This window comes from Erythrolamprus reginae, chromosome 8 (assembly GCF_031021105.1).
Source record: "Erythrolamprus reginae isolate rEryReg1 chromosome 8, rEryReg1.hap1, whole genome shotgun sequence".
In the NCBI taxonomy this organism is placed as follows: Eukaryota; Metazoa; Chordata; class Lepidosauria; order Squamata; family Dipsadidae; genus Erythrolamprus; species Erythrolamprus reginae.
Genome location: NC_091957.1, coordinates 28,115,394 through 28,131,066, shown reverse-complemented (window position 1 = coordinate 28,131,066; position 15,673 = coordinate 28,115,394). Strand labels below are relative to the sequence as shown.

Sequence of the window (15,673 nt, the reverse complement as noted above, 5' to 3'; positions counted from 1 at the left end):
CTGGAGGAGAATCTGCGGCGAATAACAATTATCGACTCCGTGGCTCAGGTTTTCAGTAAGCTGGTATTTGCAGTGTTATGTGTTGCGTGTGTGAGCATGCACTAACTTTGTGAGCTTAGCAGACCCACTGGGGCAGGGATGTCAAACTTGATTTTATTGAGGGCTGCATCAGGGTTCATTTCTTTCCTTCTTCATTGTCCCTCCGTCTTCCCCTCTTTCCTTCTGGAAAAAAGCCTCTGAAACAGAGGTTTCACAGGCTGGAAAAAAGCCTCTTAAATGGAGGTTTCACAGGCTGGAAAATGCCCCTGAGACGGAGATTTCACAGACTGAAAAAAAGACTCTGAATTGGAGGTTTCACAGGCTGGAAAAAAGCCTCTGAAATGGAAGTTTTACAGGATGAAAAAAGCCTCTGAAATGGAGATTTCACAGGATGAAAAAAGCCTCTGAAATGGAGATTTCACAGGATGAAAAAAAAGACTGAATTGGGGGTTTCAGAGGTTGGAAAAAAGTGTCTTAAATGGAGGTTTCACAGGCTGGAAAAAAAGCCTCTGAAATGGAGGCTTCACAGCTTGGAAAAAAGGAATGGCCACAGTGGCTTTAGAATAGACAGGTGGATTTTGTCCTTGATTCTGAGGGCTGACTTGAATTAAACAATCCTGGGAGAAATGTGTAAGGAAGGAATGTGGGCACATCGAGTCCTGTTTTCCCTGTTCCAGAAATCCAGCATCCTCACTCGGGCGGCTGAGCAGCGTAAACGTAGCCAGTCCATGAAGTCATATCCTTCCAGCGAGTTGAGAAATGTGTGTGACGACCACAACACAGCTGAGGAACCGCCAGAGACAGAGGACATGCTGCAGCAGATGTTGGAGCGGAAGTGAGCGTGGGAATGGGAGGGAGGTGTTTTCTGTATGTGAAAGTGCTAAAGAGGGGCACAAACCCCCTTGGCTGCCTGTGTGGAAAGGCCACTGCATTCAGCCAGCAGGGTTGGTAGATTCCTTCTTATATATCAAAGAGTTTGGCGCTTAAAGACCAGCTGATCTTTGATAGGTCTTCCATGGATCCTAATTTGCTTAAGCTGCAAGCTTTTCCTTGACTGTGTAAGGAAGGAATGTGGACATGTCTCAGAAACTGATAAACTCAGCCTCCCTTCCTTCTATCCTTCCATCATCCATCCATCCCACCTCCCCTGCCATCCCATGTCTCCTCCCTCCTTTCCATCCATCACATCTCTCGTTCCTTTCTTCCATCCATCCCACCTCCCCTTCTACCACACTTCCTTCCTTTCTTCATTCCTTCTATCCATCCATCCCATCTCCTCTTTCATCCATTCAGCCCATCTCCCCTTCCATCACATCACTTCCATCTATCCGTTCATCCCATCTCCCCTGCCTTCCATTACATCCATCCACCCCTCTTCCTTCAAATCCTTCCATTACATCATCTTCCTTCCTTCTATCCATCCATCACATCTCTCCTTCCTTCCTTCCATCCATCCCACCTCCCCTTCTACCACACCCTTCCTTTCTTCATTCCTTCTATCCATCCATTCCATCTCCTCTTTCATCCATCCCACCTCCCCTTCCATCACATCACTTCCTTCCTTTCTTCATTCCTTCTAGCCATCCATCCCATCTCCCCTTCTTTCCATTACATATCTCCTTCCTTCCCTCCTTCCCATCCCATCTCCTCTTCCATCCATTCATCCCATCTCCCCTTCCATCACATCACTTCCATCACTCCTTCTATCCGTTCATCCCATCTCCCCTGCCTTCCATTACATCCATCCACCCCTCTTCCTTCAAATCCTTCCATTACATCATCTTCCTTCCTTCTATCCATCCATCCATCCATCCCATCTCCCGTTCCTTCCATTACATCTCTCCTTCCTTCCCTCCCTTCCTCCCATCCCATCTCCCATCCATCCATCCATCCATCCATCCCATCTGCCTTTCCTTCCTTTCTCCATTTCTTCTATCCATCCATCCCATCTCCCTTTCCTTCCATTACCTCTCTCCTTCCTTATCTGCCTCCCTCCCATCCCATCTCCTCTTCCATCCATCTAACCCACCTCCCCTTTCATCACATCACTTCCTTCACTCCTTCTATCTGTTCATCCCATCTCCCCTTCCTTCTATTACATACATCCACCCATCTTCCTCCAAATCCTTCCATTACATCATCTATCCATCCACCAATTACATCCAGCCATCCAACTTCCCCTTCCATCATATCTCTACCTTCCTGACTGACTGCCAGCCAGCCCGCCAGGGGTGGGCTGCTAGCCGGAACACCTAATTGGGCTCACCTCTGCGGCTCTGGAGGTACTGTGAGTTCGAGTAGAATGATGCTTCTGCGACTGTGCAGGTAGCAAAATCACGCACGGAGACACAGGTTCGTCCCTGTTCTGGCGAGTTTTTTTGCTTCCGCATGGAACACAGACACCTGCGTTTCCCTGCGTGATTTTGCTACCTGCACGGGCGCAGAAGCATAATTCTGCTCAAACTCATGGTACCTTCAGAGCCGCAGGGGTGAACCCAATTAGGCATTCTGGCTAGCAGCCCAACCCTGCTGCCAGCTATCCTATCTCCCCTTCCTTCAAACCTTCCATTACATTATCCATCCATCCAAAATGAAGTTGTATGGTTCCTTCTAGATATACTCCGTATCCTAATCTGTATCCAGACCAGTCCCCCAGTGAGGAGTGGACGATGGAAGAACGTTTCCGGCCTCTGACTTTCCACGGCCTGATCCTGCGCTCACAGCTTGTCACTTTACTTGTCCGAGGAATCTGCTACACAGAGAATCTATCAGTGAGTTCCGACTAAGAATTGACCGGACTGTCTGACTAGATCATAATCCAGCAGATTTTTCTGGGAGAGGAGAGATTCTTGTGTTAATTAGGGGCTTTTTTCTAAGCAGAAACCCTGCTAGGATGTTTTTTAGTGCGTTAGAAAAGTGGTGCCTTTATTTCTTCTTGTTTTGCCCCTTGTTAGAGTGCCAACCAGCCTCGTCTCTCGTATGCAGATATGTCAGAAGATTACCCACGCTATCCGGACATCCATGACTTAGATCTCACACTACTGAATCCACGCATGATCGTGGTAAGGCCTTTTCCTTGCAGTTATGTGGCTTCTATCTTCTTTCCTAAAAAAGACATTTCTTGAAATTTTTGGAGGCTGGCTGTCCAGAACACGCTACAGAGGACAAACGGTTAAAGACTTGTAATGCAGACTTTGGAGCATTTTGTTCAACAGGAAAGACTTATTAAACTCAATCTGTACAGTCAGGAGGACAGAAGGGAAAGAGGGGACATGATCGAAGCATTTAAATATGTTAAAGGGTTAAATAAGGTTCAGGAGGGAAGTGTTTTTAATAGGAAAAGGTACACAAGAACAAGGGGCCACAATCTGAGGTTAGTTGGGGGAAAGATCAGAAGCAATGTGAGAAAATATTACTTTACTGAGCAGGAGGGTTCATCCAAGTAGATGCTTGGAACAAATGTCCAGCAGACGTGGTTGGTAAATCCACAGGAACTGAATTTAAACATGCCTGGGTTTTAGAGGAGGAAAACAAGGAAAAAAGCATTCTGAACCAAATGGTGTAGTATTATATTGTTTAATAAAATGCCAGTGTAGCAAAATACTTTTTACCATGTATACTTTTTAAAACCATGTATATTTTTTAAAACCATGTACACTTTTTACAAACTTCAAACTTGACAGCTTCAAGACTTGTGGACTTCAATTCCCAGAATTCCTCCACAGTCATGCTAGCTCAGAAATGGGAGTTGAAGTCCACAAGCCTTAAACTTGCCAGGTTTGAAGATCCTTGTACTCCTAACTTCTAACTTGGGGATCTTCCAACTTGCAGCTTTAAAACTTGTGGACTTCAACTCACAGAATTCCTCCATTAGTCATGCCAGACTTTGCTCTCCTCCTGGTTCTCTCACCCCCCCCCCATACCCACCCACCCAACGGTTCAGGTTCACACCCCTCCTGCTCTAGCTTTACTTAGAGCTGACATCGCTCTGCAACTGCATGACAGCTCCAGGCTCTGAAGACATAGCAGTGGTGAGTGGGAAGCCAAGCCCAGTTGAGGAAAATCTGATGAAGATTATGCACCTGGGATCTGCTGTAGTGTGAGTTCGGCTGGGGGCGGCTAGCTTTCCACCAGGTTCTTTTCTTTGAGAGAGAGAGAGAGAGAGAGAGAGAAAAGGGAGCGGGCAAATAATCAGTTTCTCTAGAGAAAGAAATGTGTACCTCCCATCAATTGCAGTGTAATTATGTCTGTCTTTCTGTCTTTACATTGCAATTGGTGAGCGATACACATTTCTTCCTCTAGAGAAGCTTGTTATTCGCCCACCCCTTTTCTCTCTCTCTCTCTCTCTTTAAAAGAAAAGAACCAGGTGGAAAGCTAGCCATCCCCATCTGAACTCACACCCCAGCTAATACCTTCCTCAGAGCTTCCTTATATTGCAAGTAGAGCAATGGAAAAAACCCTGCAAAGATTGGAGAAGAAAAAATGTAGGGAAAAGAAGCATTTTCATTTCTCTTTGCATTTCAACATTTTATATTTTGATAAACTAATACAAATTTGAACTGAAAGTTGAGCTTTTATTCTCCCCAACAGGACGTCACGCCTTACATGAACACTTCTCCCTTCACCATCTCGCCAAACGCTCACATCTCCCAAGTCTTCAACCTCTTCCGGACAATGGGGCTGAGGCACTTGCCGGTGGTGAATGCCGTGGGAGAGGTGAGTCTGTCTTTGGGGTGTTTGGAGAAAATCTATCTCTTTTTCTGATCTGATTTGCAATTTGCAGTTGCTTTCAAGTTGAGCCAGGGTGAAGGTTTGAGGTTTTACCACTAGATGGCACTGCAGGCCCACAGATGGTGCATAAGCTCTCAGATGACCTAGGAAGAAATCTCATAAACTTGTAACTTGTGGGTTTGTTCCTGAAACCACTTGTTGAATTTGCTGCAAAGGCAACTTTAGAGCAGGAGGGTTCAACCTTGGCAGTTTTTAAGGGTCGTGGATAACTCCCAGAATTGCCCAGCCAAGTTGAAACCCACATACCTTAAAAGTTGCCACCCCTGCTTTAGAGTCTTTACTCAGACGGGGGAAACTAGTATTAGGTTTGTTGGAGGATGAGGAGTAAACTGTATTCCCCTGCTTAATGGAAAACGTGGAGGTGGAAGATATCCAGCTAATATTTCAGAGATATAAGTAGTACTCCAAATAACCAGACCACATACATTAAATGTATAAATAATATTTACATTAGGTAAATATCGCAGTCAGTAATAGTCCTAGTCATTCACAAATACAGCAATCTACACTGCTCAAAAAAATAATGGGAACCCTCAAAGAACACATCCTAGATCTGAATGAATGAAATATTCTCATTGAATACTTTGTTCTGTACAAAGTTGAATGTGCTGACAATATGTGAAATTGATTGTCAATCAGTGCTGCTTCCTAAGTGGACAGTTTGATTTCACAGAAGTTTGATTTACTTGGAGTTATATTGTGTTGTTTAAATGTTCCCTTTATTTTTTTGAGCAGAATATATTCTCAATACATAAACAATGCAAGCCTCAATTAATACATACACAGACTAACATTAGAACACATCATTCTTAGTGTACATAGTAGTCTTTGCAATAGAATAGTCATTTAGAGCAAACCAGCATAGAATCAGAGAGATATCCGGGAGAGTCTCAAAGTTCTAGGCTTCAAGAAACAGAGACACTGCTGGCTCCCTTTTATAGCTGATCGCAATACCAGCTCTTAAAGCAGTAGTGTGCTAATTCCTTAAACCATACACTGCTGATTTAGGTTATATATTGTAAAACCCAACTAGTTATACACACAGTACTAAGAAGGTTAATTCTAAGATGGGAGAAACATTGCTGAAGAGCAGAATTTGCTTCCCTTCCAACTCTGCTTCAGTTTGAGGGAAGATCATGCTTTGAAATGTAAAAATTACTCTTTTTTTGGAGGGAGAAGAGTGTTGGGGTGGGGTTTTCCTGCTTTGGGTTTCTTGCACCTATTTCATGGGTTCGGCTTCCCTAGTCCCATTCCCGAGGGCAGAGCATAATAATAATAATAATAATAATAATAATAATAATAATAATAATAATTATTATTATTATTATTATTATTATTATTATTTATTAAATAAATTTATTATTAAATAATTTATTATAAATTATTATTATTATTATTATTATTATTATTATTATTTATTAGATTTGTATGCTGCCCCTCTCCGAGGACTCGGGGCGGCTCACAGCCACTGTTCCCTGGAAGCTGCGCGCACACGTGCGCACCCCAAAATACCCCCCGTGCACCCTTTTCCAAAGGCGCGCAAGGAGCCGGGCGTTGGATTTGGGGGCGGGGAGCGACGAAAGTGCAGAGGCACCACGCGCACCCCCCATCTCCCTGCCAGCCACGGAGCCGCAGCCGCCCCCGCCTCCCCACAGTGCCTCCGACCCTCTCGCGCCCCTGGCCTCTCTCTGCTGCCCCCCGCCCGTCCGATCTACCCCTTCTCTGGCTTTCTCCGCCTCCCGCCTTGGGATGCGACTTCTCCTGTGGCGGCTGCTGCTTCTCCTCATCCGCACTCCCAGGCAGGGGGCTGCGAGAGGGTTTTCTCCGTGCGCTTTGGGAATGCCCGCCCCGTCCCTCTCGCAGCCCCTTCTCTGGGAGTGCTTTCGTCCCGAGCTTTCAGCAAGGGGGCTGCAGTAGAGGCAGGGCAGGTGTTCCCGAAGTGCTCGGAGAAAGCGCTCTCGCAGCCCCCTCGCTGAGAGACAGAGAGCAACAGACAAAGCAAGATGGAAAGAGAGAGGGAGAGAGAAAGTAAGTGAGCAAATCAGCAAAAAAAACCCAAAAACATGTGACATATATATATATGATCCGACATAAAATATATATATATTCGGGTTTCTTCCCGTGTAGGATTTGGAAATTTCTGGCAACGTTTCGACGAGGTCCCACTCATCATCTTCAGGCTGGTGTTTCTGTCCTTGTTCTAAGGCGAACACTGCGAGACCTGAGCTGCCTTCCTTCTATAAATACTGGTGGCTGGATGTGGTTTGATGGCTCAGCAATTGCCTGCGGTGTAGAAACTTCCTGGTGAGTCAGTGGGGTAACATCTGGGGTCGTTGATGTAGCTGAGGTATGCTGATTAGTTAATGGTTGTAGATTAGGCGTGATATCCTGAGTAGTTGGAGCTTGCAGGCTACTTGATTGTTTTGCAAAAGTAGCCTGCAAGCTCCAACTACTCAGGATATCACGCCTAATCTACAACCATTAACTAATCAGCATACCTCAGCTACATCAACGACCCCAGATGTTACCTCACTGACTCACGAGGAAGTTTCTACACAGCAGGCAATTGCTGAGCCATCAAACCACACCCAGCCACCAGTATTTATAGAAGGAAGGCAGCTCAGGTCTCGCAGTGTTCGCCTTAGAAAAAGGACAGAAACACCAGCCTGAAGATGATGAGTGGGACCTCGTCGAAACGTCACCAGAAATTTCCAAATCCTACACGGGAAGAAACCCGAATATACCAAGACCGTCATACCTGTACCCGTGAAAATCTACGAAAACATATATATATACAGTATATATATGTGACATGTTATATATATATATATATATATATATATATATATATATATATATATATATATTAACATGTTTTTTTGCTGAATTTGAAAATTAAGGGAGACTAGGATAGATCTATTTCGGCCTTATTTTGGCCTCATCAGCTAGCCATACCCACTGGGACTTGAACCTGCAACGTTTGCCTTGTAAGGCAGAAAATTATTCTCTAGGCTACGGTATCCAATCCCTTCAGTATATATATATACTTCTATGTCGCCCAGTTCCAAAGGGACTGCCGCTCAGACACTACACTTTTCTGCCCACACCGGAAAAAAATTAGAGGGAACATTGCTCTCAGCAATACAATAAAATACAAATCCAATATAAACTATATTAAAAAAATCTATATTATTAAAAACTAGCAATTCTAAAACAGTCACAATAATCTCAAATGTTTAAGTCAGAAAAGGTGAGGGGGAAAATTAATCCCCCTATGCTTACGGAGTAGGACTACCATCCCCCTTGTGAGTCGAATTCAGACAAATTTATTTATTTATTTATTTATTTATTTATTTATTTATTTATTTATTTCATTTATATGCCACTCACTCCGAAATGGACTCTGAGCGGCTAACAACAGTGAAATACAAGTTTTAAAAAAGCAGTAAAAACATCAATAAAATCACATATATCATTAAAAAACCATGCATACTAACAATCAATCCTAATTCCAGGCCTGCTGGAAAAACCAGGTTTTGCCGACTTTCCGGAAGACAAGTAGGGAGCATCTCTGGGGTCAGGCTCTTCCCTGAGGTCCTGCCAACCAACATTGTTTGGCGGACAGGACCTGGAGAAGGCCGACTCTGTGGGCCCTTACTGGGTATGAGGGAGGAGGCGGTCCCATAAATAGTCTGGCCCTGAGCCATTTAGGGCTTTAAAGGTGATAACTAACACCTTGAATTGCGTTCGGAGACTGACTGGCAACCCATGCAGCTCCCGTAATGATGGAGTAATACAGATGTACCTTGGTACACCCGCTATTGTGCACGCCACTGCACTTTGCACCAGCTGAAGTCACCGAACACTCTTCAAGGATAGTCCTGTGCAATAGTCATTGCAATAGTCAAGACAAGAGGTCACCAGCCCACTTATTTAGGAAAGGTTGCTAGGAAAGGAATATTCTCCAAAGCGGCAGAGCAGGGGTGGGTTCTAACTTACCTCGCTGCCGGTTCGTTTCCTCCCGAAAATTCAAAAGGTTTCCCCCTTAAAACGCCGAAAACCAGATGGCGATGCATGTGCAATTCTGGAAACTCAGCTTCTGCGCATGCGCAGAAGAAAAAAAAAGATCCTCCTCCCCAAAAGCAAAATGGCTGTGCCCACAAACCGGCACTGACCGAACTGACTCAGCAACATCATCATGATGTCACCAGCCGTTTGCTACCAGTTCGGACAAACCGGTGTGAACCAGGAAAAACTGGTGTCTGCGGCACAGGGAGCACCGTTCAGAGTGGAGCGAGGTGAAACCAGAAGGCAATTGAGTCTGTTTCCTGCACGCTGGAAAGACGTCTTAGAAAAGTCCTCTGGCCCTTCTGCCCTTTGTTTTACTTCACACTTGACTTGCTTTTCTCTCTTTCTCTCTCTCTCCTTCCTCTCTTCCAGATTGTGGGCATTATTACTCGACACAACTTGACCCACGACTTCCTCCAGGCTAGGCTGCGGCAGCACTACCACACCATCTAACCTCGTTTCCCGCCTCTACTTCCAGTGACCCCTCTCCTCCTTCTCCTCTTCCGGATTCCTGGGCCCACCGTACGCACTTTAGTCAACAAAAAAATGCCCTCGCCACTGCCCTCTTTCAGAGCTGTAAACTATACATCCTTCAAGCTACGAGAGATTGGGGGAAGCGTAATAATAATAATGTGGGAAATCTTGAGAGCTGGCTGTCCTCTGCTTGTTCTAGCAGCCATGCGCTTATCTGTGGATTTTGGTCAGGCCATTCCCAGTGCTTCGTTGGTCAACCCTGCTGGGGAGCAGAAGGATTATATCTCTTCCCTTATTCCACAAAGAGAGAGAGGGAGAAAATGTCAGTTTTTTCCTCTTGACCTTGCTGAGGTTTCTGCAAATCTTCCTTCTTGGGGACACTGTTATCTACACTTCAAATGTAGCCACCTGCTTCTCGGTTTAATTAAGGCATCCGCCTTTGGTAAGGTTGAAAGGGGACAAAAGAAGAAGAAGAGGAGAAGGAGGAGAAGAAGAAGAAAATGATTTTCTGACTGGCGCTTTTGACTTTCCGGCATTTGCATCTCTCTCCGTATCTTTTCACTTTCATTGACATCTTTCATGAAATCAATCTCTCCCCCACCCAGTGTCTCCCGCTTTCGGAAGAGATTCAGATTGAGCCCTCGGTTCTCCCTTTGGGATCCTCTCTGAAACTTTGCAAGAATAGGGATCCAGAGCATGGTGTGGCGCATGCTTTAAAAGCATTGCAGCTGCTGTCCACGAGCTGTTTAACCCAGATTCTGAGCAACGTTCGCCACCTTTGGGGGTCTGAGCATCACACGGAGCCCACACCCCTTTAAAAAAAAATCTGACACACAGAAGGTTCTTTGCCGAGTGATTCTGAATGTGCAGAAGGAACCAAGACCCTTTTTTTGGCGGGGAGGGGGAGGAATATATTGTCTGGCAGGACCAAATCAGTACTCTGCATACTGTTTTCCAGCTTGGCTGACAACCCACCCACCCCTTTCCCTTTTTCCTCATCCTGTCCTCTGTGCTTCTTTCCTTGCTATCTGACCATTTTTCTCTCACCCACCCCCATCCCCAAATTCCTTCCTCTGATTCTGGCTCTTCAAAATCCCTGCAAGCAAGGGCAACCTGCAAGGTGTCCCCAAATAACTTATGGCTTTTTTCCCTTGTCATTCTCAGCCAGACGTTGCCTGGGAGGGGATAGGGTGAGTGTATGTGGGGGAGTGGAGGTACATTGTGGATAACCAATGCCTTTGTTGTCTGTAGGCGGTAGATGTTTTCCTTAACCTGGCGTGACCCTCCCTCTCAGCATTGCCCTCTCTCCCTCCCTTCCCCTCTCCGATTTGTTACACCTTCCCCAAATCTGTTTTTTTGCAGAAGGACTGTAATTTCCAGTTGGGGGAGTGGAGAGTGCGAGGTGGCAGGCAGGCAGTTAGGGGAGGACACTTTTAATATTTACGATGGGATACCCAGGCAGGACCGGAATGGATCTCGGAGGGGAGGGGTTTTGGGGATGTCTGCAGGGGCCAGATGCCATTCAAGAGCTTTTCCATCCTTGCCGGCTGCCTCACACCAAGCCTTGAGCCAGCTGGGACCGGTCTGGCTTTTTCTAACAAGCCTCATCCCACTGGCTCTTGTGCTGGCGATTCCGGCAGACTCCTGTCTTTGTTGCTTGCTGAGAGTGTGTGTGTGTGTTTAACCTTTGCATAAATCTCTCTTCAAGTGAAAGCAGAAATTGAGCCTTGGAAGAGAGCTGATAGAGCCTTGATAAAGCACAGCTTGGAAAGAGAGGGGACTTGAGCCCAGCTCTTTCATCCACCCCTGGTTAGAGGACTTAATCCAGGCAGCTGCCCCCACCTCGTTCCCTTGGGGGGGGGGGGTGTCTGAAGAATGCCCATGTTGGGGGGGACTCATTCCCTCAAAATCAGGTCAAATTCTCTCCCCAAGTTTCCCAGCAGGGCTGGGACTGCGGCTGGTTTGTAATCAGGAAGTCGGATTTCTTGCAAATGTAAACAATTCCTTATTTTATTTTTATTTTTTGCCCGCTGATGTGATTTTTGGTGGCAAATTAATTCAATTTCCTGGCTTAGGCTACGAATGCGTTTTTTTGTGCACCGGCGAACTTTTTTTTACATGCTCTGATGCTAATTAAGTCTCCCATCCAGTGAAGTTGTGTCCCCCTCCCTCCTTCCACTTTCCAATTATAAGATTATCTCTACCTATTTTGGAGAGACGCTGGTCTGGGCTGCTAAGCGGAAGTCTAATTTTTCAATACTGGCTCTGTCTGGTCCAAACAGGAATGCCTTTGCAAAGTTTGTTTGGTTTTGGTTCACCTCTCCGGGATACTCAGTTTTATCTCACCCCTCCCTTCCTAATATTTCTTTGCTCCATTCTCAACTCAAGCAAGATTGCAGCTCCTCCTTTGTCCCCTCCCGTTCTTGACCTTAAATTAAAGACCTTCCTTTTCCAAGGTGTTACCTTCTCCTGCCCTCTTTAACAACCATTTCTGGTTAGAACCAAGACCAGTTTCAGCCTGTTAGCAACTCCCCGTGGGCCTGTCTTTCATGGCATCAGCCCGTCCTAACATTCCCTTTGTAACTTCAATTTTCACAAGACCCAAATTATTCTGGCTGTTTTGTTTTGTTTTTTACTTTGTTATACTAACTGGGCCAATGGGTATTTGATTCTACAATGCGGGCTATAAATGACCATTTTGTTTGCATCTCTGTGTGTTTGTGATAGGGGAAGAGACCAATATTCTTATTTTCCCAGGAAGCTAAAGTTGTTTTGTTCTGCTTTGAGAACTCCAGAATAAGAGAATGAGAGTAAGTGACAGAGGGAGGGAGGGAGAGAGAGAGAGAAAGAACGACAAGAGAGAGAGGGAAAGAAAGAGAGAGAGAAAGAAAAAGGAAGGAAATGAAAGAAAGATAAAGAGGAAGAAAGAAAGAAAGAAAGAAAGATGGGAGAAATAAAAGTAATTTATTTGATAACTACTTTAATGCTTTAAAAACGGATGCAGAAAAAATACCAAGCTAATATCTTTGGGCAGTTTTGTATGACTGCTGACCAGTTATAATTTCCTTCCTCATTTCTGGAAGCTTGAAATGTAAAAAAAAACAACCTTGGATTCTCGGCTGAGTTCATCTCTATTACCCAATAATTGACATCTTACCCGGCTGGGGATAAAAATATTTTTCATTTAAAACATGTAAGGTAGCCACAGAAGTTCAGGCGACATTACAGTCCATTGTCAAAAGAAGATGCCCCTGTTTTTAGCAGGTTCTTCCTTCACAATCCAGACGGCAATTCTTTTTTCCCAGGTATTGTGTGGGTGTGTTAATGTGTGCATTATAATCAAAGATTAAAACAATTAACCACCTTTCACATTTGTAAAAAGATGCGGGAGGACGTCTTGATCTTATTTGTCAAAATCATAGAATTGGTTGAAGAGAAAAGCGAATCTTGTAAAATGGCACTAATCTCCCCTTGCGTTCCAGGAATTGTGTTGAGAATTGTCTTCTGTCTCTCAATAATGAAGAGGGTTTTCTCGCCTTCCCAAAAATGGGAAATGTTAATTTATTTAACCTTCGCCTGCCGAATTATGGGTAGAGCCACTTGATTTCTGGGCTGATAGGCCCCTCAGAATTCATTTTCATAGATGCTGGACAGTCTAGGAATTCTCATTATTTCTGCTCTCTCGTCCCTTAAACCAGGGGTCTCCAATCTTGGCATGTGTAAGACTTGTGGACTTCAACTCCCAGAATTCCTCAGCCAGCAAAGCAAAGCTGGCTGAGGAATTCTGGGAGTTGAAGTCCACAACTCCTAAGCATGCCAAGGTTGGAGACCTCTTCCTTAAACAGTATTAATATCCATTCCAGAGGCAGAAGCACACGGGGCATTCCTTCGGTTTATAAGCTCTTATAAATATTTTGATTTCCAATTGCACTTTCCCTTATCAACATGAGCTGAATAGCTGGGAACTAATTTTGTGTATTTTGTTTTTAATAATGTTTCAGAGCATTCCCTTGCAAGAGAATGTGTTACATATATGTATTTTAAAAAAAATTTCATTTGAGCACTTGTATTGTAGAACCATGGTCCTTCTCTTTAAAAAATAAATAAAATTTCCTCCTTTATGTCTTTGGGGTTCCCCCCCCCCAATCTCTGTCATTGTGACTATTGTCATTCTTGATCCTCCCCGATGTTTAAGCTTCGTTGCATTTTTATTTTATTTTATATTCAGAAACCAGCATTATCATTCCCAGAGGCATTTTAAAGGCGTATTGGAATGCTTTTTAAAAAATGGTGTTATAACCATTCTCTCTTAGTCTCCATGATATAATATATATATATATAGGGTAGAGTGCTTCCAAACTGTTGTGGCCTGCCAGCAGAGCTGGCAGCAGATTTGGACAGTGAGGAGGGGTTGTTGTTTTTTTAATTTAATTTAATTAATTAATTAATTAATTAAATTAAATAACTAGTAGTTATTGACGAGATGACTAGTACATCTTGTTTTTTAAGTTAATTTGATTTAGATGATTATATTGTGTTGTTCTTTTTTGTGTGTTGTAAGCCGACCCCAGTCCTTGGAGAGGAACGGCATATACATTCAATTAATTAATTGAATTAATTAATTAATTGAATGTATATGCCGTCCCTCCCTGAGGACTGGGGTCGGCTTACAACACACAAAAAAGAAGAACAACACAATATAATCATCTAAATCCAATTAACTTAAAAAACGAGATATACTAGTCCAGTGATGGTGAACCCATGGCATGAGTGCCACAGGTGTCACACAGCTATATCTGCTGGCACACAAGACATTGCCCTAGCTCAGCTCCAGCACGTATGTTCCCACGGGGCAGCTGATTTTCGGCTTGCACGGGGGCTCTGGGGGAACATTTTTGATTTCTGGAGTGCCTTTTGGGGGGATGGGGGAGGGTGTTTTTGCATTCCCCAGGGTCCAGGGAAGCCTTTGGGGCCTGGGGAGGGTGAAAAACGGGCCCACCAGAAGTTGGAAAACTGGTTGTTTCTGGCCTCCAGAGGGCATCCTGGGGGTGGGGGGGGGGCAGGGGAAGCAATTGTTGTCCTCCCCAGGCATTGAATTATGGGGGTGGGCACAGGTACGATAGCATGTGTGCACACGTTTTCGGCACCGCAGGGAAAAAATGGTTCGCCATCACTATACTAGTCTATAAAACCCAATATTATTTTTTAAAAAACAATCATACCCACTCAAACAACCATACGTAACATTCATCGGCCAGGGGTTTAGGGTCTAATCGCCCCATCTTCCCCTAGGCCCCGCCAAGCGACATTGTCTAGTTGACGGGACCTGGAGAAGGCTGACTTTGGTTGGGGAAGGTTGGGGAGGAACCAGTCCTGGAGTCTGGGGAAAGCTCTCTGTCAGAGATGTAGCCAGGGCTGTCTGACAGTTATCAGCTGCCTTTGGAATCAGACATCAGTGAGGCAGACAAACAGCTGGAGCCTGTTCCCAGTGTGCACATGCGCAGAGCTGCCAGACGAAGGCAAAAGCTGAGGAACAAAGGTCGACTTGGGAGTAAGGCCACAGGTGGATTTATTTATTAAATTTGTATGCCGCCCCTCTCCGTAGACTCTGGATGATGAATAGCCCTTCCCATAGGGAATAAAAGAGGAGCGAAAGGAGAGGGGTGTTTGCAGGAGACCATTAATTCGCTTAATTGGTCCATGACTCTCAGAGACTCCTTGCCAAGTTTTGACGATCTTGGCCTGGCAGCTCAACCAGCCAGATAAAGTTTCTGACTAAATTCCCTCTTGAAAGACTTTGCTGGATGTGAATGAGAAGAATTCACAGTAACTTAATAAAAAGGTGTTTGTTTGTTTTTGTCAGGACAAGGAGTCTGCTTCATGGTTTGTAGAATCCTAAGTCAAAACACAAACACACATGCTTACGTCAATTATTTCCCAACTTGCTTTGCAGCTGCATTGGACTTCAGCTCCCATGTACTGTTATTTTTCGCTCCATAAGACCCACCTAAGTAAACTGCCCCAAGTACTCGAAGAGAGGTAGCATATAAATAGAAAGAAAGAAAGAAAGAAAGAAAGAAAGAAAGAAAATTGGGGTGGGAGGGGGAGAATATCCGGCAGAGTCTGAGAGGTCCACAGATAGGCGTCCTCTCATGTGCCAGATCTGCCTATTGACTCCTACACTGCAGAAAAGAGACAGAAGAGGCGGGAGTTCAGTGCTGTAAAAGGACTCTGCGGCGGTGGCCCGGATGCTATTCACCAAAGGACCAGCACCATTTCCAACCACTTTGGGAGGGGAAAT

General features: G+C 44.7%; 1 protein-coding gene across 3 annotated transcripts in view; it reads left to right on the top strand.

Moving 5' to 3' along the window:
• Positions 1 to 15,673, top strand: part of CLCN6 (chloride voltage-gated channel 6) — a 164,519-nt gene that overhangs the window by 54,774 nt on the left and 94,072 nt on the right. For 2 of the 3 annotated variants that reach the window (XM_070759492.1, XM_070759493.1), the window contains exons 19-22: positions 717 to 874; positions 2,654 to 2,810; positions 2,994 to 3,101; positions 4,630 to 4,755. In XM_070759492.1, coding sequence (XP_070615593.1) covers positions 717 to 874; positions 2,654 to 2,810; positions 2,994 to 3,101; positions 4,630 to 4,755 — 549 coding nt within the window. Of the gene's footprint in view, positions 1 to 716; positions 875 to 2,653; positions 2,811 to 2,993; positions 3,102 to 4,629; positions 4,756 to 9,270; positions 13,516 to 15,673 lie in introns of those variants that run through there. The other variant, XM_070759491.1, reaches the window with a different exon arrangement.